The sequence below is a fragment of the Dama dama genome, chromosome 19, assembly GCF_033118175.1.
Source record: "Dama dama isolate Ldn47 chromosome 19, ASM3311817v1, whole genome shotgun sequence".
NCBI classification, from domain to species: Eukaryota; Metazoa; Chordata; class Mammalia; order Artiodactyla; family Cervidae; genus Dama; species Dama dama.
Window position 1 is genome coordinate 78,853,151 of NC_083699.1, and position 27,729 is coordinate 78,880,879.

Here is a 27,729-nt window from a genome sequence, read left to right on the forward strand (position 1 = left end):
ATCCAAATGCACTAGTATCTAAATTTTAAGTGTTTTCCCATTTCCTGACTTGCTAGATGTAGCCCCTAACAATACTAACTTGATTTTTCCATGTTAGACTACCTCATGAAGTTTTTTGTCCTCAAAGTGATTAAATTTCAGGGAAGAAAAGGAACTTTAACTCACCAACTAGGTAGACAGTCCTCAAATGATTCAAATTGACTGCAGAGGAACAAGACTTAGCATGTTCTCTCAGATTTGTGCTGCGCATTGCATGACCTAGAGATGAAACAGTGTGAGACAAGGCAAACTAAACCACCTCCCCTCTCAGGACACAGACTTCATTTAATAGCAGTAACTTCACTGACAAGAATAAGACACATTTTTATGTCTCATATCCTAGCAAGGCATATCTGTTACACTGACAGTCTTTCTGAGTCATTGCACATTTTGATCTCTTTCATGTAGTACCTAAGTAAAGTGAACACTGGCCATACTCACAACAGATTCTCAGTGATAGGAACTGGTTTGGTCGCAAACAATAAATATAAGACCTAAGAACCTCAATTAATTTTACCTTGCTTTCTGCCTCTGTCACTTGGCAATTTGTGTGCATTTTATTTCTACATAGGACTTACCCTGAACTTAGATGGATGAATTGACTGTCATTTGAGAAAATTTTCTTTAGTACTTAGATAGAAAGGTGGTGGCATCTTTGCCCTTCAAGAGTTCATGGAACAGGTTAGCTGAGGATATAATGTTAACCGGCTGTCTGATGAAAGTTGTAGTGGTGTTTGCATGTTTATTTTAAAACTACACATACATTAAAAATGAATACAGAGCACATTTTACTGGAAGTTTCCCTTGACATTAACTCTTGGAAATCTTTGAAATGCCTTTTTAGAGTAAGCTGCGACCCAAATAGTAGCTGATTTGCATACTAAAACACGGTGTGGATAAATGTTAATCCTAACTGGTATATGGGTAGACAGACAAATTATCCTGATAATTAAGCTCCCTTGAGCTCATTTAGTACTTGGAATGACTATGAACTCTTGTTGGGTTTGGGGGTTTGGTTTTCAGAGTTGGTTATTATTAATAATGGATAATGATTAACCAGTCCTTGATATTAATGTAGGTTTACTAGTCTTCAAATAGTGTGGTATGTTTATATTTGGCAAGTTCTCGGCCTTAACTTGGAGACAAAAGTGAAATACATTAAGTACAGTGGTTAAGTGCTGCCCCAAGTGCTACAGTAGTGAAAGGAGAGAAATAACTTCACTGGAAGATGTGATCAAGGAAATTTCGTAGAACTAGTGGCATCTGAATCACACCATAAGCTGAGAAACTCCAGTCAAGGACAGCAGGATGTGGCAACCAAAAGGCACAACCTCTGCAGAGTGTTGGTGGAGTCTGGAAGGGACAGGTGAAAATCACAGGAGTTCAGGGCTACAGCGGGAGGAGGCCTAGCCTAATCGGAGGGCTGCACAGACAGGCTGGAGCCTCATGGTGAAGGAGAAGACATCTGACTTGCATCCTGCTGGAAGATTTCAAGAGTGTGGAGTTGGGGTTTTTGTCTTGTAACATGCTGAGGGGAGTTCAGAGGGTAAAGACAAAACAGAGAGACTGATTAGAGAACTGCAGGCACTTAAGGGTTAGAGGGACCAACTGAGATGTGGCAGTTAGCATGGGGAGGAGAACATGGAATTTCTGCCTTCTAAGAGCATTGACAGGACTCGATGGGAGGACAAGAAGATGCTACATCTTCTGGCTTTTTGGCTTGGGTACTAGAGTATTGGGAAAATTTCCCGAGTTGAGCAGCTTTTAGTGGGACACAGGTTGATTTGAAGTGTGAAGTTTGTGATGTTCTTTTTCATATTAGATGAGGTTTCTAGCCTGGGATGAATTAAAACCATGGCTGACTAATTATAGGTAATAGGAAAATAATTTCTTGTTACACACATTGATTTTATATATACATATTTATATATATGTATGTATAAGTAAAATGATTTCATTCCAATCCTAAAGAAAGGCAAAGTCAAAGAGTGTTCAAACTACCACACAGTTGCACTCATCTCACACATTAGCAAAGTAATGCTCAAAATCCTCCAAGCTAGGCTTCAACAGTATGTGAATGGAGAATTTCCAGATGTTCAAGCTGGATTTAGAAAAGGCAGAGGAACCAGGGATCAAATTGCCAACATTTGTTGGATCATAGAAAAAGCAAGAGAATTTCAGAGAAACATCTGCTCATTGAATATGCTAAAGGCCTTTGACTTTGTGGAACACACAAACTGTGGAAAATTCAAGAGATGGAAATACCAGACCACCTTACTCACCTCCTGAGAAACCTGTATGTAGCTCAACAAGCAACAGTTAGAACTGGACATGGAACAATGGACTGGTTCAAAATTGGGAAAGGAATATGTCAAGGCTGTATATTGTCACCCTGCTTATTTAACTTATATGCAGAGTACATCATGCAAAATGCTGGGCTGGATGAAACACAAGCTAGAGTCAAGATTGCTGGGAGAAAAGTCAATAACCTCAGATATGCAGATGACACCACCCTTACGGCAGAAAGTGAAGAAAAACTAAAGAGCCTCTTGATGAAAGTGAAAGAGGAGAGTGAAAAAGTTGACTTAAAACTCAACATTCAAAAAATGAAGATGATGGTATCTGTTCCTATCACTTCACTATGGCATCTGTTCCCATCACTATGGCAAATAGATGGGGAAACAGTGGAAACAGTGACTGACTTTATTTTCTTGGGCTCCAAAATCACTGCAGATGGTGATTGCAGTCACTAAATTAAAAGACGCTTGCTCTTTGGAAGAAAAGCTACGACCAACCTAGACAGCATATTAAAAAGCAGAGACATTACTTTGCTGACAAAGGTCCATATACTTAAAGCTATGGTTTTTCCAGTAGTTATGTATGGATGTGAGAGTTGGACCATAAAGATAGCTGAGAATTGATGCTTTTGAACTGTGGTGTTGAAGAAGACTCCTGAGAGTCCCCTGGGCTGCAAGGAGATCAAACCAGTCAATCCTAAAGGAAATCAGTCCTGAATATTCATTGGAAGGACTGATGTAGAAGCTGAAGCTCCAATATTTTGGCCACCTGATTTGAAGAGCTGACTCATTTGAAAAGACCCTGATGCTGGGAAAGATTGAGGGTAGGAGGAGAAGGGAATGACAGAGGGTGAGATGGTTGGATGGCTTGATGGATATGAATTTGAGCAAGCTCTGGCAGTTGGTGATGGACAGGGAGCCTGGCATGCTGCAGTCCATGGAGTCACAAAGAGTCGGACATGACTTTGCAACTGAACTGAAGTAAAGCGATAGGAATCTAGAAAAATGTAGTGATGAACCTATTTGCAAGGCAGGAATAGAAAATAAATAATGGTACGGACTTACAAATACGTCCTTGTGGACACAGTGGGGGAAGGAGAGCTGGGATGAAGTGAGAGAGTAACACTGACATATATACGCTCCCATGTGTAAAACAGATTGCTGGTGAGTACCGGCTATAAAGCGCAGGGAGCTAAGCTTGGTGCTCTGTGATGACCTAAAGGGGAGGGATATGGGGAGCTGAGAGGGTGGCTCAAGCAGAGAGGGTGTATATATATACATAGGACTGATTCACATTGTTGTAGAGCAGAAACTAACACAACTCTGTAAAGCAGTTATTCCCCAATTACAAATACATTTAAAAAAAATAAAGCAATAAATGAATGTAAACTCAGCTTTGAGAGAGTAAGATACTTTTTGAAAGTAATTTCTTTAGTTATTAAGAATTATGGTAAGTGAGTAGAAAACAGTGCTGATTTTTTTTTTTTTGTTTGTTTGCATTTTACTCATAGTTCTTCTTTGGATCTCTAACCTCCTATCTCACACACACTGTTCCAACACAATCCACTTACTGGTCTTTTTGGACAGTAGTTTTTCAACTTGAAATCCTTTTTGCTCTGTTTTAATTTGAGAATCAGAGATTTTACCTGTTCTTCAAAGCCCAGTTGAAGAGCCAACCAGGATGGCCCTTCCAGATGGCTCTAAAGGAATGTGTATGTATGTGTGTGTGAGGGGTAAATACCGGTTAGAATAAATGCAGCCATAAGTTTGGGTATACAATTGTGGGATTTTATTTTTTTGAAAGCATTAAAATTTTAAGTCCAAGCCACTTAAGTGATAAATGCAGACAGAAATTTGCTATAATCTTCTCTTTTTATTCAGAGTAAGTTTAGGTACTGGAAGTTTGGGTAGGAAAACATTTTGAGGCTTTAGTTTGGATCCTTATAAATCCCTCTCTGATGCAGACCTGCCGGCACTCCCACGGACCTGAGAGTGTGGGGCCTGTCCGTGTCTGTGCTGCTCCAGGCGGGCAGCGCGTCCTGTGGGGATCACAGGACGCACCCGACTCTGCCATTCTGTTCCCTTTGTGTTTGAGTCTAGCCAAACTGGCAGATACCCTGGCAAAGGCCCATACGTCTAGGTGGCCCCATGGCTACTGGCCTGGCTGAGCTGCCTTCATACATCAGCCCCAGTTGCCCCATCACCATTATTTCTTCAGCAGTAATTGCATTCTTCTACTTAGATAAGGATAGAAATCATATCTCACAGTATTAAGAGCACACAGTGTGGGAAATTTGTTCTACATGACCCTAAAGGTCTATTTTTGTTTTCTGAGTATTTTCAGCTTTTGAATAAAAAAAAAAAAAATGCTCTTTGATAAAGGTTTTTTTTTTTTTTTTTTTAAACCAATTCACTCAGCTATATTAAAGTAGTTTTCTATTGAGGCTTTCCCTGTTATACAGTTAGAAGTGACAATTTGGTGTCATCTGTGGTTATAAAATACCATAATGCCTTGACCATGTGCTCTTTTTCATCAAGTCTGCACCTTAAAAGCCAGTATGAAACAACTGGTTATGAGAGTCTCACAAAATATTATCTTTGAGAAATACATAGCAGGCCCCAACCAAATGGCAGAAAAGTGTATGCTTGATAAAAAAGATATGACAGATTTCATATTGAAGCATTGCTAGATGGATTTTAGGGAGTTACAAATGAGTGTGTCTTCATGGTCCTTTATCATATTCATCCATACAGTTGCATAATATAACTGCATTGGAATTTATAAGCATCTTTCTTCATGGAACAGGTCTAGATAGATAGCCCATGAATTAGAGGTGTTAAAAATTAAGAGAAACTATTTAATGTCTTAACTCACCCACATAGGGCTGTTAATTTAGTGTAGGGGATGAGAGACTATGGCCCACCAATTTTATTGGTACACAAGTACTCACATTTACTTCCATATTGTTCACCACTGCATTCATGTTGGTCTTTCATAGAAGAAGGTTGCCTCGGATGTAGCTGTTCACAAAGAGCAGAATAAGGCCTCTGCAGTGTGTTCAGTGGACCAGAAAGGAGGTGGCATCAATTTTCTCCACCCTCCAGTCTCAACAAGGTATTCTGTCTGAAATGGATGCAGCTGATACCAGATTTGCTGTCAGTGACTCCTGGGTCTCCACCAAGGCTCCTATTTGTGGAAGAAGTCAGAGACAGTCTGTTCTCAGAACGTCATCAACAGGAAGGACGTGGCAGCCGTTACTGGTCCACCTCATCACCAAGGCTCCCTCTTAGAATGGGCTGGAGTGTTCTGATCTGTTGTCCCATCAGAGTTATGCTCTTCAACACACACACACACCCCACTCACCTAAGCTACTATTGCAGAGTCTGCTCTTCTGTTTACCTGTCCTCCTTAGACCCTTGGATGGACTTCCTTCTTGTCAGTTGCTTCCTCCGAACACAAACACAAAAACAGGCGTCATTGTTTGAGCAGGCTGAAGTATATTATTCAAAATATAGTATCAGTCCAGTCTCAGAAAGAACATTCTAAACCAACATATTTGCACAGTATATTGCTACAGTAAAGTTATGACAGGATTTCTTAGTGAATTCCCCTTGGCTGTCCGACTTACAAAATAGCTTTGCAAAATGATTTATGATGATCATAATAGGGTCAGTGTCTTTAAAAAAGACTTGCATAAATCTGGGAGCTTACAGAACTATAGTGCTTTGATTGGGAACTTGGATTTGTGAATGTCACCATTCCCAGGTTTCAGTACCAAACGCCCCCTGCCTACCTTTTTTGCCTCTTGTTTTTATCAGTTTTGGGGGGCTAGACAGGAACTGTCAGAAGCTTGCTTGCTTAATGGCACCCTTCCTAGAATCTCAACTATTACAGACAGTTCTCTGATTATAACAGTTGTTGTTGTTCAGACACCCAGTCATGTCCAACTCTTTCCGACCCCATGGACTGCAGCATGCCAGGCTTCCCTGTCTTTCACCATCTCCCAGAGCTTGCTCAAACTCATGCCTGTTGGGTCCGTGATGCCATTCAGCCATCTCATCCTTTGATGGCCCCTTCTCCTTCTGCCCTCCATCTTTCCCATCATCAGGGACTTTTCCAATGAGTTGTCTGTTCACATCAGATAACCAAAATACTGGAGCTTCAGCATCAGTCCTTCCAGTGGAATGATTCAGTGTTTATCTCCTTTAATATTGACTGGTTCAATCTTGCTGTCCAAGGGACTCTCGGGAGTCTTCTCCAGCACCACAGTTCGAAGGCATCAATTCTTTGGCATTCTGCCTTCTTTATGATCCAGGTCTCACAACCGTATGTGACCACTGGGAAGACCATAGCCTTGACTATACGGACCTTTGTTGGCAGAGTAATGTGTCTGCTTTTCAACATGCTGTCTAGGTCTGTCACTGCTTTCTTGCCAAGAAGCAATCATCTTCTGATTTCATGGCTGCAGTCACCATCCACAGTGATTCTGAAGCCTAAGAAAAGGAAACCTGTCACTACTTCCACCCTTTCCCCTTCTTTTTGCCATGCAGTAATAGGGCCGGATGCCATGATCTTAGTTTTTTAATATTTAGTCTTACGCCAGCTCTTTTCATTCTCCTTCACTCTCATCAGGAGGCTCTTTCATTCCTCTTTGCTTTCCCATTAGAGTGGTATCTGCATATCTGAGGCTGTTGATGTTTCTCTCACTGTCTTGATTCCAGTTTGTAACTCATCCAGCCCAGCGTTTCTCATGATGTGCTCAGCATATGGGTTAAACAGACAGGGGGACAGCAGGCAGCACTGCTGTGCTCCTTTCTCCATCTTGAACCCATCAGTTCCATAGAGGGTTCTAACTTGCTTCTTGACCTGCACAGAACGTTTCTCAGGAGACAGGTAAGATGATCTGTATTGTGGTATTCCCATCCCTTTAAGAGTTTTCCAGTTAGTCATGATCTACACAGACAAAGGCTGTAGCATAGTCAATGAAACAGAGATTTTTCTGAAATTCCCTTGCCTTTTCTACAATCCAGCAAATGTTGGCAATTTGATGTCTAGTTCCTCTTTCTTTTTTAAAGGGATTACAATAGTACAAAATACTTATTGGAGATATTTGTAAACAGAGGAGGAGGAAAACATTTCATAATCTCAACATAATCTCAACACTCAAGGACTTTAATTTAGGCTTCTATTTAAGCACCTAAAAGCTATGTTTAACTTAACATATCCACCAAGGTTTCCCTGGTGGCTCAGTGGTAAAGAATCCACCTGCTAATGCAGGAGATGCAGATTCAGTCCCTGGGTTGGGAACATCCCCTGGAGAAGGAAATGGCAACTCACTCCAGTATTCTTGCCTGCGAAACCCCATGGGTGGAGGAGCCTGGAGGGTTACAGTCCCTGAGGTTGCAAAAGAGTTGGACACGACTTAGAGACTAAAAAACAGCAACAGTCCACAACAGAACCCCCAGTTCCCTCATTTTCAACTCCACCCCGTGCTATAGAAATACTGAATGACAGCTGAATAGGAAATCTGAAAATAAGGTTTTTTCCTTTTAATAAAAAAAATGCTGTGTTGTTACGGCAGTTTAAACAGTGATTTATAGCAGTTCTCATTGGTATTTTATTAACTCCATTTTTTAGAGTAATATTAATACGTATTTACTCAAAAAAGAGGTTTCCATAGCAGAACAAATTCACTTTTAATAAGTAGATTAATCCACCTATTTTGAAATAGAGCTCATTACTCTGCATCCATGGCAGCATGCATTGAGACACTGCAGAGTAGACTTGTTTTTACTGTCAACATCCTTTGATTTATTCCCTTGTTACAAGGAACACACATAAACCAGACATAGGAAGATGGGGAGGGGGGTGATGGCTGGATACACACACAGCAATTTTTCAAGAAGAATAAGCACTTCAGTTAATCCTCCAAAAAGCCCTCATTATATATATATATCAACATGTGTGAAAAGTCTTTCCAATCTTGTATGCTAGCTCATGTGATGGTTATAATGTTTTCACACAGTCAAATGATTCAGTCTTATAAATTATCAAAAATCCAGTATTGATACATTCTTATTGTTCTGTTTCATTTTTTGCAAAAACATTCCTAGGTATTCCTTGATCCTAATGATAGTGGGTTATATTGTACACAGAAATCTCCCAAGTATCTCCTAAACTGATAATGGGAAAATTTCTTAGAATATATACAATTTAGCTATTTTAATCAAAACTTTAGCTATATTAATCAAATACCTAAAATGTTACCTATACTAGTTAGGAATAAAAGTGATTGCATGTGGGGGAATTCCCTGGTGATCCAGTGGTTAGGACTTGGCACTTTCACTGGTGTTGCCTGAGTTCAGTCCCTGGTTGGGGAACTAAGATCCCACAAGCCACATGGTGAGGCCCCCCCCCGCCAAAAAAAGTGATTGTATGTGCATATGTAACATATGGAATTTCTCTCCCTGAACACCAAATCCATTGAAACTAGCTGGAACAATTCTCCATGTTTTACCTCTTCATTTCTTTCACCCATTTTAACAGACTGGTACACTGCCTGGGGGCAGTCCATGCCTTTGATATTTAAAATGCTCTTCCTCAGCAGGAAGTTCTCATCTTAGAATTATTACAGCTAGATGGGCTTGAATTATAGCATTATTCAGACCTGGGAAGAAATGCTAAAGCAACGTATTCTGTATGGCTCAGAAAGCTGTTGCTACAAGTGGAGAGCCATCTTTTTAATGGACATCTCTCCTAAATAAAGAGTATTTCATTTTAAATTGGTACAAGTACAGAATCATTTCTAGCTGCCCTGATTGAAATGCACCAATGAAAGACATTATGAGATAAATACTGAGTACTCCACTAACAGCTCACTAAGAATCCAGGGTCACTGTGTCTGAAGTCAGATACTAGTGAGAGTTTGTCCTTTTACAGAAGTGGAATTATTTCTCCTGGTCTTGCGAGTGGTTCCTGGGTGCTGCCTGGTTTGTGGTGTGCAAACCAGTCAAATAGCATGTGCTAGAGAGCAGTGCTCAGGAAGTCTCTGGAAGCCTCACTATGTGGGAGACTGGTCTCCTTAGGGTTATGGAACAGGGCCAGGATATAACCTTTGCAGCTGTTACCAGGAAAAGGTATTTCTTGCTCCTAATTTTCTCGTCTCTAAACACGTCCTGAAGTCTTTCAAATTGGGTTTAAAAACCCTACAGAAAATTCCTCGATAACAAGAAAAAAGGACAGAAGCAGCACGATTCTCACACAGGGCCTGTTCCTTCTGGTCTTCATTCACTGTTTCCTGGAGTTGAGCTTGGCTGCTGCTTCGCGCCCTCCCAGCACTTCTCCACTTCCCAGTGTGGCTTCAGCCTGGCAGCTCTGCTAAAGCTGCGCTCGTGTTCTCACGTTCTTGCCCTTCTCAACTCAGATGCTAATTTAACAATGTTGACCTGCTTTGCCTCTGCAAGAGTCTGCCATGAGCTCTGGCAGCCACTGGTTTCACGATGCCTTATGTTTCTGCCCAGCACCCTCATTTCTCCCAGAGCCCTTGCTTTGCTCTTGGCTCTCAGGGGTGGATTTAATAATAGCTGTCATTTGTGGCATGTTTTTAGTGCTGGCCATTGTGCTAACTAACTTAAAAGTACACATCATTTTATCTCTTGGACAACAATGCAAACTATTCTGATTCCAGTTTTACAGATAGGGTGTGTGTGTATGCTCAGTCGTGTCCAACTTTTTGCAGCCCCAGGAACTGTAGCCCACCAGGCTCCTCTGTCTATGGAATTTTCCAGACTAGAATACTGGAGTGGGTTGCCATTTCCTACTCCAGCAGATAGGGTAACTGAGACATAGTCATTGGTTCATTTATTTTATGCACAAAGGAGGAAAAGATAATTGTAAGATCTTTCTAGCTTCTAAAACTAATTGGTTTGAGTTAGAAATTCAAATATGAAATTAATTTGAATTCCTTTTTTTGTTGTAATTATTAAGACCTTTATATTTATAGGATATACACATTCAACTTTCCACGTCCACATCTCAAAAAGGACTTGTACAAAAGTTTAATCACAGCTAAAAAGAGAACAACTTCATATTATAGTGTTTTTTTTCTCTCCAGCTTTATTCCTAAAACTTATTGATCTTAGCTGTCCAAAGTTCTTTTTATTACTTAAATTGCTAATTGAAGACGTAACATCCCCAAAGACTCAAGTGAAATTTCAGTAGCTAGAACTAAATCGAAAGAGCAAGGTCTAAAGACTTGATTAAAAACATAGGAAACAGGTTTTCCAAGTGGAGTACGTGACGTTCTACACATGCTCCCAGCCCCTCCCGTACCACCTCTGAATCACATCCCTCTCTCACAGCCAAGATCAAAAGCCATGTCTAAGAATCCTCACGTTTTGCCTCCTTGTCCTCATGGCTGCTCTCTCCTGATTGTAGCCTTCCGTCTGTTACTTTGCCATTTTGCATCTGATGAACTGCATCATAAAATGTTCTCATTATTTCACTGCCTCACCTCCCCTTGCAGCTTACACAAGTATGACTTTGGGGGTCAGGTACTATGTCATATTTCTTTGGTAACCCCCCTCGGATGTACTGTGGAGCACTTGTGACCTCTTGCTTAATATACACAGGAGAAGATACATACCAAAGTAGGTAACTTTCCTGAATTCTCAGAGTAAGAGTTAATGGACATTATTAGATTTTAACTTTACTGCAAGGCTAGATAGTTTCACGTGAATGGCCCTAATTCCAACAGTGAAAGAAAGGAACCTGTTTTCTTATGTCTCCTGAAAGAAGGAAGGCTCCTTCGATTGAAAAATTCCTGTTAATGAAAGAAAAAGGTAAATGATACAATTCAATTTTGAATTGTAGCCCTACACAATTAAATTATGTAGCCCTACACTCTTCAGTTTGGGGCCTATCAAATCAGTACACTTGCCAAAGCAGAACTGGGAAAGAGTGGTTTTTCATGCAAGGTTGGTGGTTTTAAAAAGCAGCACAATATTGTAAAGCAATTATCCTCTAATTAAAAATATTTTTAAAAAAGCAGTGTTGATGATAAGTCGGGAAATAAGACACTGCTACTAGTATAATTTCTCCACTGGCCCCCAGCTCCAAGAATCAAGGATTATGATATGACAGAGATCTTACATGCTTGCATAACCCAATGAAACTATGAGCCATACTGTGCAGGGCCACCCAAGATGGATGGGTCATAGTGGAGAGTTCTGACAAAACGGGGTCCACTGGAGGAGGAAATGGTGAACCACTCCAGTATTCTTGCCGTGAGAACCCCATAAATAGTACAGAAATAACTGAAGATAGGCCTGCTCAAAAAACAGCTGAAACCACATTTAGCTGCTGACGGAATATAGCAATGAGACAGTAAAGACAGCAGGAACACCCTCAGATCTTGCCCAAATGTATTCATTCCACTTGCTTTTCTACTTTCAATTCTTTATTTAGAACTGGCCATGTCTTTACTGTTCTGTAGGTGTTTCTAATGTTGGTAGCCTCTAGTGTGTTCCAGAGCAGTGCCTTTCAAAGTCTTGACTGCAGTCCACAGTAAGAAGTTGCACAATCCACGATATGTGTATCTGATAATTCCATTTAAAAATGCTGGCTATGACATCAAATTATTTGAAAATCCCATTACCGGGATGCTGTTTCTTCTATTGTTGGGACCATTACAGTTTCAATTTCTGTTCTAAAAGTGCTCATCAGCCCTGCCATGGGCTCTTGTCAAAGTACTTAAGAGTCTCATTTTCTGTCTGGCTGCTTCTATCATCCAGGGCGTAGACCTTTCCTAATAAAGGATGAAGAAGACATAGTTGTAAAAAAGTTGTTTTAAATGATGGTAAGTCAGCTTCAGCTTATAGGAAGTAACTGACATAGGACTTCTGTTCTTTTTGAAAAAACATAGCTTGGACTGAGTTGCTGCAATTTGAAGACTATAGACTATTATTAACTTTCTGAAGTGGAACGTGGCAAGTACAAACATATTTTCACATGTGTTTAAGAAATACAAAAAGTTTACTTAAATCACTGTCAAAAGCAGAATACAAAATACTTTGCGATTCAAAGTACTGCATGTTTATCCTCTCACCGATTAATTCTAAAGAAAAACTCATTTCAATGGAGGTAACACAAATTCTTGATAAGAATTATATAACAGTTTATTCGAGCTCCGGGGCTGCCTCATTCTCCAAGGTCTCCACCATCAACAGCTCAAACCGATTGCTTCCTTCATGCCAACTCCTAGCGTTCAGGGTGGTTCCCACTCTGTTCTCTGACGAGCTGACACCTGATTTCTTCTGCTTTCTTCTTTTTGGATTTAATCTACCCTTTGGTAGGAAGAGTTCAGCAGGGGCGCAGGACCTTGTGGCGTTGAACAGATGTCCGTAGAGTTGCTGGGCCTCAGGACACAGGCGCAGGAGGCTCTCCACCGAGGCCGACGTCAGCAGCTGCCGGCACAGCCCGTGCACCAGGCTCCCGCTGTACAGTCTGCTCAGGGAAGAGGGGAGGGGGTCACTACAGCCGAGGCTCCCACACTGGGACAGCTGTCACTGACGGGGCCTCAACAGATGCATCAAATACAAGAGCACTGCCTCTATAAAATCATTATTACTTACTCAAGGACCGCCTGTTTCTTGAAAGAGGGAACTGGATTGTTACCACGCTTACTTCTTGGCTGCTAATACTTAGAACTTTTAATCTACAAAGTAAATGATGGGTGCTTGCTGGTTGTGCAACTGGCCCCAGCTTGAGCAGGTCTCTTAACACTTCAAAGAAAAGGAGTTAAAATGCCTCTGATTAAACAAACAGGCTGTTGAAATACGAGAAAATTTAATTGCATCATTTGTGAGGTCATTGGTTCACTTGGATTAAAAACTCCACAAATACAAGCTGAGATGAAACTGGAAGCCACAGATTTAATATATAACTTACTGCCAGGGTTGATTGGTACCTTAGCAACTGATGGGAGACCCACCATTTATTTAGTATAAATCATCACTTAAAGAGCCTTTGATGCTGAGATGCAGGAACAACTCTCCTGCTGAAATCACCATTAAGGGAACTGTTTCTGCTGTTTTGTTTTAAATGGATCCGTGGTCACTAGAAAGGATCCAGTCAAGGATGGCCAAAATTATTAAAGGAAAGGAATAAAGAATCCATAGGTCAAAGGGCAATTAATCTTATTTGGTAGAAAGTTCCAGGGTATATTAATGTCATAGGGGCCTGGCTGGGTTGGAAGGTTTGTGTGGCCACCTGTGATTGCTGAGGGCCCGTGGGGGCAGCTGAGGCCCAGGTGCTGTCAAGCTGGCAGGCGTGATGGGCCGACGTGCTGGCAGCGAGAGCTTCGGGCACTGCACTCACGAAACGGGAGGGGCAGGCGCCCGGGCCTCAGCACAGGAGAGGTAGCCAGGTGGTTAGAGGTCCTGCTCTGTCAACAGTCAGGGCCGCAGGGGTGCCAGGACAATGTGGGGACAGGTAGATGGCAGTGTTTTCCGAATCCCAGGCTGAGGACTGGCTGGGCAGGGCCTGGGGTCCTGGTCCTGAGTGCACTGGCAGCTGAGATCTGCCTCTTGAGCCAGGCCTGGGTGGGAGGGCCGACTGGGTGCTGAACGAGCGCTCCTGGGCAGGGGACTGGCCCACACGAGGACCCTCTGCTCTTAGCCAGGGCCTGGACCTCAGAGGATGAACGTCAAGCCTTGGGGCTTTGAACAAGTAAAATGAGGGGTAATGCCATTGCTTTGGTTAAGGAATTAGGTGTTAGAAGCCACAAGGAAGCAAGGAAACAGAACTTAATGTCTCCCCTTCCCTATCTCAAAACAGAGAATAACAACTGTTTTGTTAGCAGTGTACAGGAATATCAGGACCTGACCAAGAACAAAGGATCTGACCCCAAGAAGTTTGCAACGACTAACCATGCCCTCCCTCCCTTTTCCTATAAAAGGGCTTTGCTGAAAGCTTTTGGGGGAATTTCGGGTTTTTAAGGCACAAGCCCCCCATTTCCTTGCATGGCCCTGCAATAAACTTTTCTCTGCTCCAAACTCCAATATTCTGGTATCGTTTGGCCTCACTGTGAGTCAGGCACACAGACTTACCTTCAATAACATTAACAACAGTCTTTACTGCTAGGAAGCTTTGAACTTGAAACATTTCAAGTCATACCAGCATATATGAATGCCTCCACATAAAACTCATTTATTCAACAAATACGTGAGTACTTACTGAATGAATGCGAGGCTCTGGGGCTATAACAGTAAACACAGCAAGCAAGTCCTTAGCCCTCCCAGGGCTTACAATCAACTGCAGAGATATATGTAACTGCAAGTCTATTTTCTAACCATTTCCCTTTTATCTTTCTCACTCACTCCCTCAAATATACAAATCACTCAGATGTCCAGTCTATTGATCCTACCACCCTTTTAACTGGCCCACAGCCTACTGCTAGCCTTTTCTTACACATTTTACACTCCACAGTCAAACGTTAACCCACTTCCTAGCATGCAGGCTGTCTCTCCCTTCTTTGTACTTGTCTGGCAAAACAAAAGCACCAGACAAAAAAATCCACATAAGCATCTAATAGTCACATCACTAAAAACTCTGTGACAGCAGACTTTTTAGATGTTTTGCTCGCTACACCCTGGCACAGAGTAAATATTTACTATCTGAATGAATGAATGAATAATGATATGCCAAGTGGTAAGAAATGCAAGTACAAAGACAGAAGAGCAGCAGGATTACAGAGACTGGAAGTAGAGAACGTTCCAGTAAGATCATCAGAAAAAGCCTTCATACTGTGATATCTGAAAGAAATGAGGGGAAGAGTTACACTTTACCAACAACTGCCTCTCATCTTTACTTTTACTTTAAGGAACGGATTTTTTTTTAATTTGGAACACTTTAAAAAAAAATCATGGAAACTTTGTTTGGAAATATGGAAATAATTTAATATTTTTTAAACTTAGCATTATAGTTCCTCAGCTATAACAGTGATCCACGACCACTGATACTAAATTTGATTTTGTTAAAAAATCATCTCTGCTTTAAATGTAAATAGGACTTTGACATGTGGCCACCTGAACCGGCTTCCTGGTACGTACTTACTGAGTCAGGTCTGGCTCCGGGAGAGGCGTGGACAGCAGCTGGTTGAGATACAGCCCCATCTGCAGGCAACACTGCCACTGACAGAAGACGTGGGCCGTGTCTAAGTCCAGCCGTGTGCCTGGGGGCGCCTTCACTCTCTGCAGCTCTTCACACAGCGTCTCAGCACCGCCGCCCCGCACAGCTTTCTGCCCTGGACAAGACACACAGCCCAAGGGCAGTATTTCTAAAAACACTGTGTCATCTTGCAATATTTTTCCACACATAAAACTTCAGATTCCATAAAGAAAAAAACTAGTTCAAATAACCAAAATGCTTTTCTTTTCTGGCTCTTTGCTATTTTCATGTCAATGTAAAAGCCTTTCAACATATACACTGAAATATTTATACTGAGATGCCTTTTTAGTGACAACCTAAATTTATTCAACCCCAAGTTCTTTACTTTTCCTTAAAATAATATTTCTTCCTCTGATCTACTACCTGACGTTAAACATTTGAACTCTCCAAACCCTAAATCTGTCTCTGAAAAACACCAATTACTATGAAAAATCCCATTCTCTTTCACCAAATTTCCTCAAAGAAACAGTTGTGTGCACACTTTAACTTCTGTTTTATGGGGAGAAAACAGAAGTAAGACTCTTAGAGAATCTGGCAAGTCATCCACCTGCTCAGTGTTGAAGGAAAAGCAGCAACCACCCCAGGAGACCTGCCTGTGTCCAGGTCCACACGCAGCCTGCCCTCCAGACCAACTTGGAAGGAAGGAAAAGGAGGCCCACCTTTCAGCAATGAGCGAGCAGCAAGGCCCTGAGCCTGCCTGCGGTGGGGGGGCGGTCCACATGCCTCAGAGAAAACAGACAGACCCTTGACATGCCCCTTCTGCTGGACTGAGGCAGAAACCTAACAGGCTGGTGCTCTGACAGTCTTCTTAAACTATGTTTATATTCACTGGGGGGAAACACCCTAACTTCTGTCCTAACTGGTAGCGGGCCGGAACTTACTTGCTTTGCAGTAGTCCCTTCTGACAGATGCTCTCACACCCTGGGGTGTCCTGGAGTCTGTGTTGGCTCATCGTTTCATGAACTTAATTTAAATAGCAAATGTCAGAGTAGTGCTGTCCAGAACTTCCTGCAATGATAGGAATGTTCTACATCTGTGCTGTCCAGTACGGAAGCCTCTAGCCACTTGTGGCTCTGGGGCATTTGAAATGTGAGTTCATTGAGAAGCTGAATGTTCAGCTTTAAATAGCCACATGTGGCTCACAGCTGTCATGTTAGATAGTGTTGATCCAGAGTGTGACAACTATTACACATGTTGGATAAAGGTCATAATCTTGTACAAAGAGTAATTTCATTAGAGGATTGACAGGCTCCAATGCTTCAGTATTTATTTCACCTGGTGTTTAAATGAAGATGAAAGTGCCTCAAAGTGTAGTTCTCTAATAGAAATTACTATTTCTGCCATCATTAACTTATATACTAACAGAAACTTGCAGTGGAGGGAAAAAACAAAAAACAACAGCACAAGCATTAACTGTTACTGTTATTGTAGGTGTTCAGAAAGTTCCACTAACGGGCAATGTGACGTAAGTCTCCAGGCGAGATGCTGCTGCCCCCCGGAAGAGGGACCGGGAACACAGAGTACAAAATGCACATGATAGTCATGCTTTCAAGACTCAGCCTCAGGTGCTGGGGGGCAGGCGGGGGAGGCAGCATCAGCACATCTTCACTGCTGTGCCCTTGGGGTCAAGGCACACGTGGTGCTCAGGAAGACTGATCAAGGAATCAGAGATGTCTGGGTGCCCCACTTCTAAGTTCTGATACAACTGATCGAAGTAAATAATCCGGGAACTTTTGTTTGTTTCAACTGTTTGATTTCAACTGTTGATTATATCATGAAGACACACTCCTGGAACATGCAGATACCTACCTGGGCTGCTGACCATGGCACGCAAGGGCCCCAGCAGCATCCCCAGCAGCAGGGCCTGTAGGTGATGCAGCTTTAGTGTGGCCTCTGCGTGCTGCACCCAGTAGCAGCTGACAGCGACAGGCAACTTCAGCGCGGCAGGGACTGGGTCCAGGAGGCTCTGTTTCACCTTCAGCGTTTCTAACAGAAGCATCTGCCGGCTAGCCAAGGAGAGCTGAAAACACACACCAGACATTCTGAAAGTTACTTTGGGGAATGTCTTTTTTTTTTTTCTAGTATGAAGACACTTTCATGCATATGAAGCTAGGTCAATTTCTTATCTTCCTGTGGAAAAAAAAATCAGCCCCACTTAAAGCATTTAGAACCTTCATGAGGGGTGGCATAAGTTTGGTGACTGGCTGGACGTGCCGTCGTCCTTGTTCGCGTCAGTCCACGCCCCAGTCCACAACCCGTGTGGGCTGCTGGTTATCTTCACTGTGCCTGTCATCTGGGAAGCTAGTGAAAACAATCCTCAGGCCCCATCCCTTAAAACTGATTCAGTAAATCTGAGGGGAGCCCAGAAATCTGCATTTGAACACTTCTACATTCAAGCCTACCCTTACCTGCCAGTGACTGTGCTGGCCCCGTTCTCCATGAGGGCATCACTGACCACCTCTGGAAGGCAGACTGGGACGACGTGCACCCTCTGCAGCATCCCACGCAGCCTTCTGTTTGTCCGGGTCCTGACTCAAATGTATGTCTTACTGTCTGTTTTCTCCCACAAGAGAATTGCCCCAGGATGGCCACTTCTAGTGGCGGGTATATTCCAGGGGAACAGGAATATTTAAGCACTGCCTGCATTCTGCTAGTAACTCACCACACCAACTTTTACTCCAAGTTTCACATAAAAGGAAGTAACAAGCTATGAGAGCGTCAGGCTTCTGGTCGAAATAATTTTAACTTAATGAATATCTTTTCTTCTTCTTTCTTTTCAATTTTTATTCTTTTTTAATTGAAGGATAGTTTTCTTAAGACTTAAGAAACATAAGGGACCTTGCAGGTCACAGAGTTTCACAGATAAGGAAATTAAGACTATTAAAAGAGAACCTCAGGGTAACTTCACCGCCAAACTCTGAGAGGAAAAATAATAGTTTGTATTACTGGTGTCTGCACAAAGCCAGAAAAGACTTCCTTCTTAATTTTCTGGAAAGATGAGACTGCCTGGCACATTTCTTGGCATATAATGCCTCGCCAGTAAGTAAATGTGTTGACAGCTGAAAATGGAGATGTTACCTTGAAGTAAAACAAATTGTAACTGACATAACAGTTTCATTATCAATGTATGACAGCTTTCATACAATGATTTATAGGTACTGGTTTTAATAACTGAATACTCTGATGGAATTTTTTAAGTTAGAAGTACACAAAGTGGTTCACAGCACAGCCAACCACCCCTTTGGGAAGCAGCATTAATTACTCAAATTTAAATATACTCCTCATAATCTCCTAAACTGATAAAAGGACATACCAAGCAAAGCTAAGAAAATACATGAATTCTTTTCTGACATAATGCTTAAATTATTGAGTTCTCTAGCCAAGTTACAACTTTTATGAACCAAGAAGAGTCTGGGCTTTGACTTCAGACAGGTTCTCCCCTCACTAACTTCAGCCGTGAGTAAGTTTCTGAGCTTTTCTACAGTCAGGTCTGATCATCTGTATAATGGACACTAGGATGAATTACACAAGATGTTTCATAAGACTCACCCATCCATGTTCCCTTCCCAAAGGGGAACTGCTCTGCTCACAGCTCTTAAATCTAGTGAGGGTTCATCCCACGTTGACAAATCTGCAGAAGAAGCTGCCACAGAGGCAGAGGAGAGAGGTTGGTTTTGGCACACTGCCTTACTCTCCAAGAATGACCCCTTCCATCTCGCCTTACAGATAGCCTTTGAGGGTTCACTTGAATGGTGCTCTGTCCACCGCAAGTAACATGGCGAAAATGGAAACTCTATCCTATGTGGTTACTGTGGAAACTAAATAAGCGATTATATAAAGTTTCTATTACAAGAGCTGGCACAGAGCAGATGAAGTATTATTTTTTAAACTAAAAAAAAAATTTATTTGACTGCATCAAGTCTCACTTGTGACATGCAGGCTTAACTGCAGCATGTGGAATCTTCCCGGACCAGAGATCAAATCTGCATACCTTGCATTGCAAGGCGGATTCCCTACCACTGGGCCACCAGGTAAATCCCAGGTGAAGTACTATTGCCACATCATGTTAAGCAAACCAAATGAACAGATACTATCACAAAGTTTCCATATGTGAACTTCACATCTCTGGAATCACATCTGCACCGATACCCTTTAGAATTATCGTGGGCTAATCAGAGCTAACAGCACTGAATTAGAATACAGAATTGACTGTGCCAATGGAAACCCAATTGACATCACTGCAGATACAACTAAAATCTCCCCTCACTTTGAATACAGGTACATGATTAGAATACCTGTCACCTCCACTGAGCCAGGAGTATTATCACACTGCACTCATTGACTCAACTTGGTTTTCAGGCGGGAAAAGTGTCCCAACCCCTGTGTCATGCTATATACACACACAAATATCAGTTCCAGATAGATTTCAGATCTAAATGTGAAAGGCAAAAATTTTTTTCATGACTTTGAAGCAGGCAATAAGTAGGTCACAAAAGTGATAGGCATAAATAATGAAATTTTAGAGTGTATTAAGAATTTCTGTTCATGAAAACATACTAGAGTGAAAAGACAATCCATAGTAAACTCTCCACAATGCATGTTATTTGATAAAGGACTTGTATATAGGAATAAACCAAAAAACAGGAATACGGAAAAGACTTTAAATAGAAGCTTAACAGAATATGCACACGGACAATGAACACATGAAAAGGGTTCAAATAAGTCATCAGAGAAATGCAAATTAACACCCATCAAACTGGCTAAAATGATGGCAACCATAAGAATAGCTAAAATTTTTTAAAAGGATAGAAGACACCAAGTAAGGGTAATGGTGTAGAGTCAGAGGAATGCCCATAAACTGCTGGTGGGAATATTTATTGATGAAACCACTGTGCAAGAGCACTTGGCAATCTCTTAGGCTGAACACATGTGTGTCTTACGTCCCAGCTGCTCCATGCCTAGTTGGCCTATAACCAGGAAGGGAGTAGCTGGGACGTATGACAGTGTGAAATTGTCAGGTTCTGTTGAAATGTGACCATATTTTTACTAAATGCTGTGCACTCAGACGTTCATAGCACTATTCATAACAGCCTAAACTGCAAACTGCCCAAATGCCCATCAGCTAATAAAAAAAAATAGCTGGAAAAATCAGTTGGGACATATTCCCTCAATGTAAAAACACACACAATGAGAAATGAATGATCTGCAACTACACACAGTGATATGAATGAATCTCATTAATCTCATGAACATCATGTTGAAGAAAAGAAGACAGATGATTTATAAAGTGTAAAAAGTAACTATTCAATGTTGTTAGAGATCAAGACAATGATTACAAGAGGTGAGGGCAAGAGTGACTGGAGCCACACTGGGGCAAGCAGGGGTGCTGATAATGAGTCTTCAGCTGGGTTCTCCTTATGTGAACTGTCAAGCTGGTCAGAACTCATCAAGGTATAAATTATCTGTGCACTGTGCTATGTGGACACACTCAGGGAAGGATGACGGGCAAAGAGGCAAAGGAAATATTTAGGGCTGATGGATGCACTCATTAGTTTAATTGTAGGATGGATTCACGGATGTAAATGTACATCAAAACTCATCAGCGTGTGCACACTTAAAACAGACATTGCATTGTACATCAGTTACTTCTCAATAAAGCCATAGATTAAAAAAAAAAAATGGCCTCCAACATTGCACCATTTATGTTGTGAGTAGAAATATAATTTCAGCAACATATCCTTTAGAATGTTGCTGTTGGAGGATGGAGGGAATGAGAAGGCATCTTGAGACTGAAAAATGAGGCATGTGGCTCCATATAATCAGTGGATTGGTTTATTATTCGGTAACTCACTCAGGGTGGAATCAGGATCTGGTGGACAACTATCGATCAGAAGCATTTGCAGGGGCCATTGGGACAATTTATAGTTAACCTGGGGGTGGGTGCTTGGAAACAGGATATGCATTCCTAAGTCAAAATTCATGAATGGGTAACTGGTCTCATGGGCATAGTCAGACTGCTTCAGAAAAGATTTCCATTGTTTGTGACTAGCACAGCATAGAGGCCACCTGGTCCTAATGATTATTAAAAAGTCTCTATTAACCATAGAGCCCTTATGACAGAGGAGTGACTGATGGCCCTCCAATACACTCCTGGGAAGGGTCAGTGGAAGAACAGGAAGAGCTATAAGGATTTAGGACACCATCAGTCACGCTAATAGCCACACTGGTGCTAACTGCACTTTTTTTTTTATTGGTATGGGTAAAGTTTTAATAAATCCCTGTTTGGAATCTGACCTATGCTCAACTCTAGTCAGTTGTGCTACTTAACATGATGAGAATGTCTCTTGTAAAGCTGCATCTAGACTTAAACGATAAATGAATTGTACTCACCAGATGTGGATGTCCAATCTTGGGCTTCCCTGAGCATGGTGACTTGTAATCAGGCATGTCCCTTGCAGGGGCCTCAGAAGTTATGTATATGGAATTGTTACAAGAAAGATTAGATCCTGTGGGGAAGCAGGCCAATGGGACTTTTTCCCTCTTTAATTGAGATATAATTCCCATGTCATAAAATTCACCCCTTTAAAATGGTTTTAGTTTATTTGTGCCATGACATGCCTTGAAAGAGGAGAGTGAAAAAGTTGGCTTTAAAACTCAACATTCAGAAAACTAAGATCATGGCATCTGATCCCATCACTTCATGGCAAATAGATGGGGAAACAGTGGAAATAGTGACAGCCTTTATTTTTTCAGGGGGGCTCTAAAATCACTGCAGATGGTGAGTGTAACCATGAAATTAAAAGATGCTTGCTCCTTGGAAGAAAAGCTATGACCAACCTAGGCAGCATATTAAAAAACAGAGACATTACTTTGCCAACAAAGGTCTGTCTAGTCAAAGCTATGGTTTTTTCAATAGTCATGTACGGATGTGAGAAGTTGAACTGTAAAGAAAGCTGAGTGCTGAAGAATTGATGCTTTTGAACTGTGGTGTTGGAGAAGACTCTTGAGAGTCCCTTGGACTGCAAGGAGATCCAACCAGTCAATCCTAAAGGAAATCAGTCCTGAGTATTCATTGGAAGGACTGATGCTGAAGCTGAAACTCCAATATTTTGGCCACCTGATGCGAGGAGCTGACTCATTTGAAAAGACCCTGATGCTGGGAAAGACTGAAGGTGGGAGGAGAAGGGGATGACAGAGGATGAAATGGTTAGATGGTATCACTCACTCAATGGACATGAGTTTGAGTAAACTCTGGGAGTTGATGATGGACATGGAGGCCTGGCATGCTGCAGTCCATGGGGTCGCAGAGTCCGACACGACTGAACGACTGAACTGAACTAATGCCTGTGCCGTGCCACGTCATGCTAAGTCACTTTAGTCATGTGCGACTCTATGGATGTAGCCTGCCAAGCTCCTCTGTCCATGGGATTCTCCAAGCAAGAATACTGGAGTGGGTTGCCATGCCCTCTTCCAAGGAATCTTCCCGACCCAAGGATCGAACCTGGGTCTCTTAAGCCTTTTGCACTGGCAGATGGGTTCTTTACCACTAGCAATAAGAACGTGCAACCATCACTAATTCCTGAACATTTCATCACCCCAGAAAGAAACCTCTTCCTATTAGCAGTCATTCCTCATTGCCAAGAAGGCTCCTGGACCCACCGATGTGAATCCTATTCATCCTGCCTGAGCTGTTACCAATGGGGAGGCTAAGAGGGTTCCTAGTCACCTGTGTAGGCAAAGTGAAGGTCACCTGTGTAGGTCACCTGTCCAGCACCTATCCTGGGTTGGATGATTTTTGGTTGAGGGTGCTGTTCTGCCAAATATAAGATGTTCAGCCGTATACTTGGCCTCTCCTAACTAGATGGCAGTAGCAACAGGCCTCTTCCCCAAGTACTACCAATAATCAAAACTGTCCCCTGACATTGCCAAGTGTCACCTGGGGGCAAAATCAAACCCCCATGGAGAATCAATGGTGTATAATCTTGGGAGGACTCCAGCTCCTGATTCAAACCCCCAGGGATGCTGTCATGAGGTCCTATATCCTGGAGCTGACAGGCACTTGGAGTGGCCTGGGAGACTCCTGAGTCTGAATACTGAGTTGGATCTAATGTGCTTAGTCGCTCAGTCATGTCCGACTCTGTGCGACCCCATGGACTGTAGCCAGCCAGGCTCCTCTGTCCATGGGGTTCTCCAGGCAAGAATACTGGAGTGGGTGGCCATTCCCTTCTCCATGGGCTCTTCCCAACCCAGGAATCAAACCCACATCTCCTGCATTATAGGCAGATTCTTTACCATCTGAGCCACCAGGGATCCAACCCCCCCCCGCCCCAAGTAAGTACTGCAATTGGAATTGTGAATTTATCTGCATTTAATTTGTGAAGACAAGCAGCTTCATACCTATTTGTAATTTTTAATATATTTATGTAATAGTACTAAAAAACAAAGTAAAGACAGGGATCCATGAGACTTTCTTTTAACTTGAATAAGGGGTTGGTCTGCTATTCAGGTTTAAGCAACAATGAGTTAGGTTAAGACTCATGTTTTCAGTATCAAACTAAGCAAATCATCCTCATGCCATAAACCTCAACTCTAAAAAAAAAGTTCTCATCAATAAACATGAAAAACTAGGCCCAAGTATCAGTATAAATTTTGTTAATTGCAATTCAGTGCAGTCTGAGATATTAGTTATGCCTTTGATCAAGGCCTGAAGGCAAACTTTCCTTTTTCTGCAGCTCAGAATTTTTTTCCCTTTCATTTCTAGTCACTAACTCCATTCTATTACTAGCTAGTTAACAACACTCCAGTAGTAATAACCACAAAGATAACACATGCTACTTAAATATGGTGGAAATGGTAAATTTGGTACTGAAGGATCTAGGTTTGAGGCCTAGCATGGATAACTTCCTGGCTGATGATTCACAGTTACTTAGAGTCCTAGTTTTCTCAGCTACAAAATAGAGGCAATATAGCAACCGACCTCAGCTTGTTATATTGAGAGCTAATACATATGAAAGCACTTTGTAAACTGCAATTTATAGAAATTGCAGTGGTATTACAAACACTTACCTCAGTCAATTTGCTTAGGTCAGAATGATCTTTGGGTAGTTCTACTGCATTTACAATTGATGTTTTGATATTTTTATTGATTCTTTCCACTTCGCTGAAAGTTGGAGGCTGAGGAGGCAGTGCATCCCAGGCCACATTACGCACATGTGGAGGAGCATTCACGAGGAGCCCATAGATGACTTGCCGGATGGGCAGAGAGATTCTGTGGGCATTTGGTCGCTGCATGTTTTCCACCTGTGTGTGGAGAATGGTCCGTCTCAGCACCAGAGCATCGCTGATGAAAGGGGACAGCTGGCCCCTGGCTAAGGCCGCAAGCACCCACGGTGGTAAACCGGGATTCCAGCTGTCTGGGCAGGCGTAAGCACCATGCTGGAAGAAGTCCTGAAGCCTTCCCTGGGCCTGCAGGTACTCCTCCATGGAGCTGCACAGAAGTGCCTTCACGGTTCCTCGTTTCTTTTTGGGGAGATGGTTCAGAACGCTGTCTAACGCTTCGGTAGGGTCAGCGAAACGAGACAACCAATTTAGAAGTCCCAGCACCCGGTGATGTCTCCTACCCTTAGAACTGGCAGCCCCAAGAGGGAGTCGTACTTTACTCAAGAACGTCTCCATGACAGGCAGATTAACATGGTCATTTCCACACAGCACTGCGAAAAGAGGCAGCAGCGTTTTGTTCATGTTGCCAAAGTGACAGCACAGCGCGTCGAGGAAAAAGCACTTGGCAGGGATGTAGCAGTCTCGTGTGCCCTTGATGGTGTTTATATTTCTCCACTGAAAGCCATTCAATGGGCAAAACCCACTTTTCAGGTCAAAAATGCAAAAGTCACTATCGGACGATAACACGGGGCAATTCCAGTGATTAGCAAGGGTCATGATGTCCCGATCTGCTTCCGAAAAGCACTGGACGAAACATACCTGCAGCTTGATCAGAACCTGTATGAACACCTCTCGGATGAGTAAGGGGCACACATACCCACCCCCACCAACAGAAAGGGAATGGGCCATCTGGATCTTCTCCCTAGCTCGATCCTTTAAAGTGTTAAGCTTCTTATCTGAAATGTCACATCCTCCATCTAAGACAACATATGGACAGATTTTACAAGCAAATAGTGATTCAAAGAATTTTTGTACAACATCTGTAAAAGAATCATAGTCCCCTCCATACCGCAGCTCCAAGTTTGAATTGAAGTAAAGCCGGTGGAAGAGGGCATAGCCGTCAATGATAATTTTTGTGTCTCGCAACTTAACATCAGTGAAGAACTCATTACTATGATCTTCTACAAAACTCATTAGTCCTCGGATACCCATGATCGTCTGAAGAATTGCCTATTTAAAACAAGAGAACACATTTTTAACTGATGTCACAGATGGGGAACAAAGTTACTGTTTCCAGCACCATCAGTTTAATAGAAAAGGTTATGAAGAAATCTTTAAATAGAACACATTAGGTGTTAGTACCTTAGCTCTTACCTAGATTCTGAGCCAACACCGCCTAGCTGAGTTCTTTTTCATTCTCTCTGGCTTTCCCCAAGTGTTACAAGGTACAAATTCAATGGTTTCGTGGAATCTGCTCTTTGGACAGGGATAGAGGCTACCGACGTACAGAACTTCTGCAGACTTTACTACTGAGACAGTCATCATCCTACAACACAGAATATTTGTTTTGTGGGGTTAAAGGTCCTAAGCTATAAAAATGATAACCTCGATCGCTTAATAAATCAGAAAACATAGGCTTCAGTTAACTAGTGTGCAGGGTCCCTGATATGGAACCAGCTTTTCTATTTTGATAATCAGAGTCTGAGAATTTCTTTGAGGCCTTGGCTCAAGGGCCTGTCTTAATTAGCATAGTTCCAAGTTTCAAGCCGGGAGGAACTGAATTCTTCAGTTTCACCCTAACAAGGGACTCTTCTCATCTGTCTCTGCATATCTGCCAGACTACTGAACATATCCTTCCCCAACCAGCTAAGTCCCAGGATAAGAATTGCTAGTTTTCCCTTTGGCCTCAGGCTCCAATATGGCTCAGCAATGCACGGTTACTAATGCTGTGTTTATTTAAAACTGTGAGATTTTGTCAAACATGGATTCTTTCTTTTGCGTTAGTTTTGATTTTTAAAGAAACTGTTAGAATTTACCTTGATTACAGAGTTTTGGGGCTTCCTCGTGCATTCAGTGCCCAACTCACTTCACCCCAGTATTGTCCCTGTGCGTCTCAACACCTTACCCTGTAGGGTACCTACTTCTCTGCAAGTCTGTCTTCTAAAGCAAATGAAAGTAGACACCACATTAACTCATCCCAGCCTAGTTACAGCATCTTGCAGAGTAGATGTTCAACAAATTATTGTTGGATAGGAGGGCGCACAAAAGGTCTAGCTCCAAGTCCTCAAACACTGGCCTTCACACCCGGGCCCCAGGCCGGCAGCGGCCACTTGCTTGGTCCTCTGCGAGGACCCGTGGGAATCCGGCGAGAACTGGAGGACCTAGCAATTGAGCCACACCGCCCGAGCGGAAACGGAAGTCTCCGCGTTTGACGTCACGGAGAGCCCGGTTCCCGGAAGTCAGTGGCGCAGACTCCGCGGGTTGTGAGGGGGTCTCCAGGCCTCGCGCCAGGTCATTCAGGAAGCACGCTCCGAATGGCTGCCGGTAGGCTAGGGTAGTAGGGCCCGCAAGACCCGCCTCCTTTTCCACGCCCACGTGGGTCTGCGCACACTTCCGCTTAAATGACCCGCTCGGGCCCGCCTCCGCAACTTCCCGATGTGCCCCGCGCCTGCTACCTGGCAACGGCGTCCAGCAGCCGCGCCCGACTTCCTGGTACGGACTTCCGGTTGCCAGCGCTGTCTCCTTAGCAACGGCCCCAGCAGACTGGGGTTCTAGCTCGCCCGGCTCTACAATCGAGGTGTGAGGCGGCGCCTCAGGCCTCCGGGTTACTGGAGGGACCCTGGGAGTGCGCGACGCACCCTCGCCCTCCACCCGGAAAGGTACGGGTAGACTCCTCAGGGCGCGCGGGCCTTCCGGGAACGTAATGATTTCAGGGCCGCCTCTCCGGGACTCCGAATCCGCGCCTCCTCACTTCTCTTGGCTCTTAACCTTCTGGACCTGCTCCAG

At 42.8% G+C, this 27,729-nt stretch overlaps 2 protein-coding genes across 14 annotated transcripts in view; one reads left to right on the top strand and one right to left on the bottom strand.

Moving 5' to 3' along the window:
- Positions 1 to 232: 232 nt before the first annotated feature.
- On the bottom strand, positions 233 to 27,500 carry ASTE1 (asteroid homolog 1). Of its 8 annotated transcripts, none has more exons than XR_009697036.1 (7): positions 26,760 to 27,371; positions 26,098 to 26,269; positions 24,631 to 25,953; positions 17,374 to 17,584; positions 15,451 to 15,640; positions 5,288 to 12,840; positions 233 to 258 (listed from the first exon to the last, which is right to left on the bottom strand). XR_009697036.1 is itself a non-coding variant. In XM_061167577.1 (6 exons), exons 3-6 carry the CDS (start codon positions 25,933 to 25,935, stop codon positions 12,513 to 12,515), a joined length of 2,034 nt encoding a protein of 677 aa, XP_061023560.1. In that variant the 5' UTR covers positions 25,936 to 25,953; positions 26,098 to 26,269; positions 27,399 to 27,500; the 3' UTR covers positions 3,863 to 12,512. The 8 variants fall into 8 exon arrangements, 6 of the variants coding, with proteins under 6 accessions (XP_061023560.1, XP_061023559.1, XP_061023558.1 ...); XR_009697037.1 differs by lacking the exon at positions 233 to 258 and having other exon boundaries at positions 3,863 to 5,523; positions 5,737 to 12,840; XM_061167577.1 differs by lacking the exons at positions 233 to 258; positions 26,760 to 27,371 and adding an exon at positions 27,399 to 27,500 and having other exon boundaries at positions 3,863 to 12,840.
- Positions 27,464 to 27,729, top strand: part of NEK11 (NIMA related kinase 11) — a 279,485-nt gene continuing 279,219 nt past the window's right edge. For 5 of the 6 annotated variants that reach the window (XM_061167582.1, XM_061167584.1, XM_061167587.1 and 2 more), the window contains exon 1: positions 27,464 to 27,602. The gene's annotated coding sequence lies outside the window, so the exon portion shown is untranslated. The remainder of the gene's footprint in view (positions 27,603 to 27,729) is intronic. The other variant, XM_061167583.1, reaches the window with a different exon arrangement.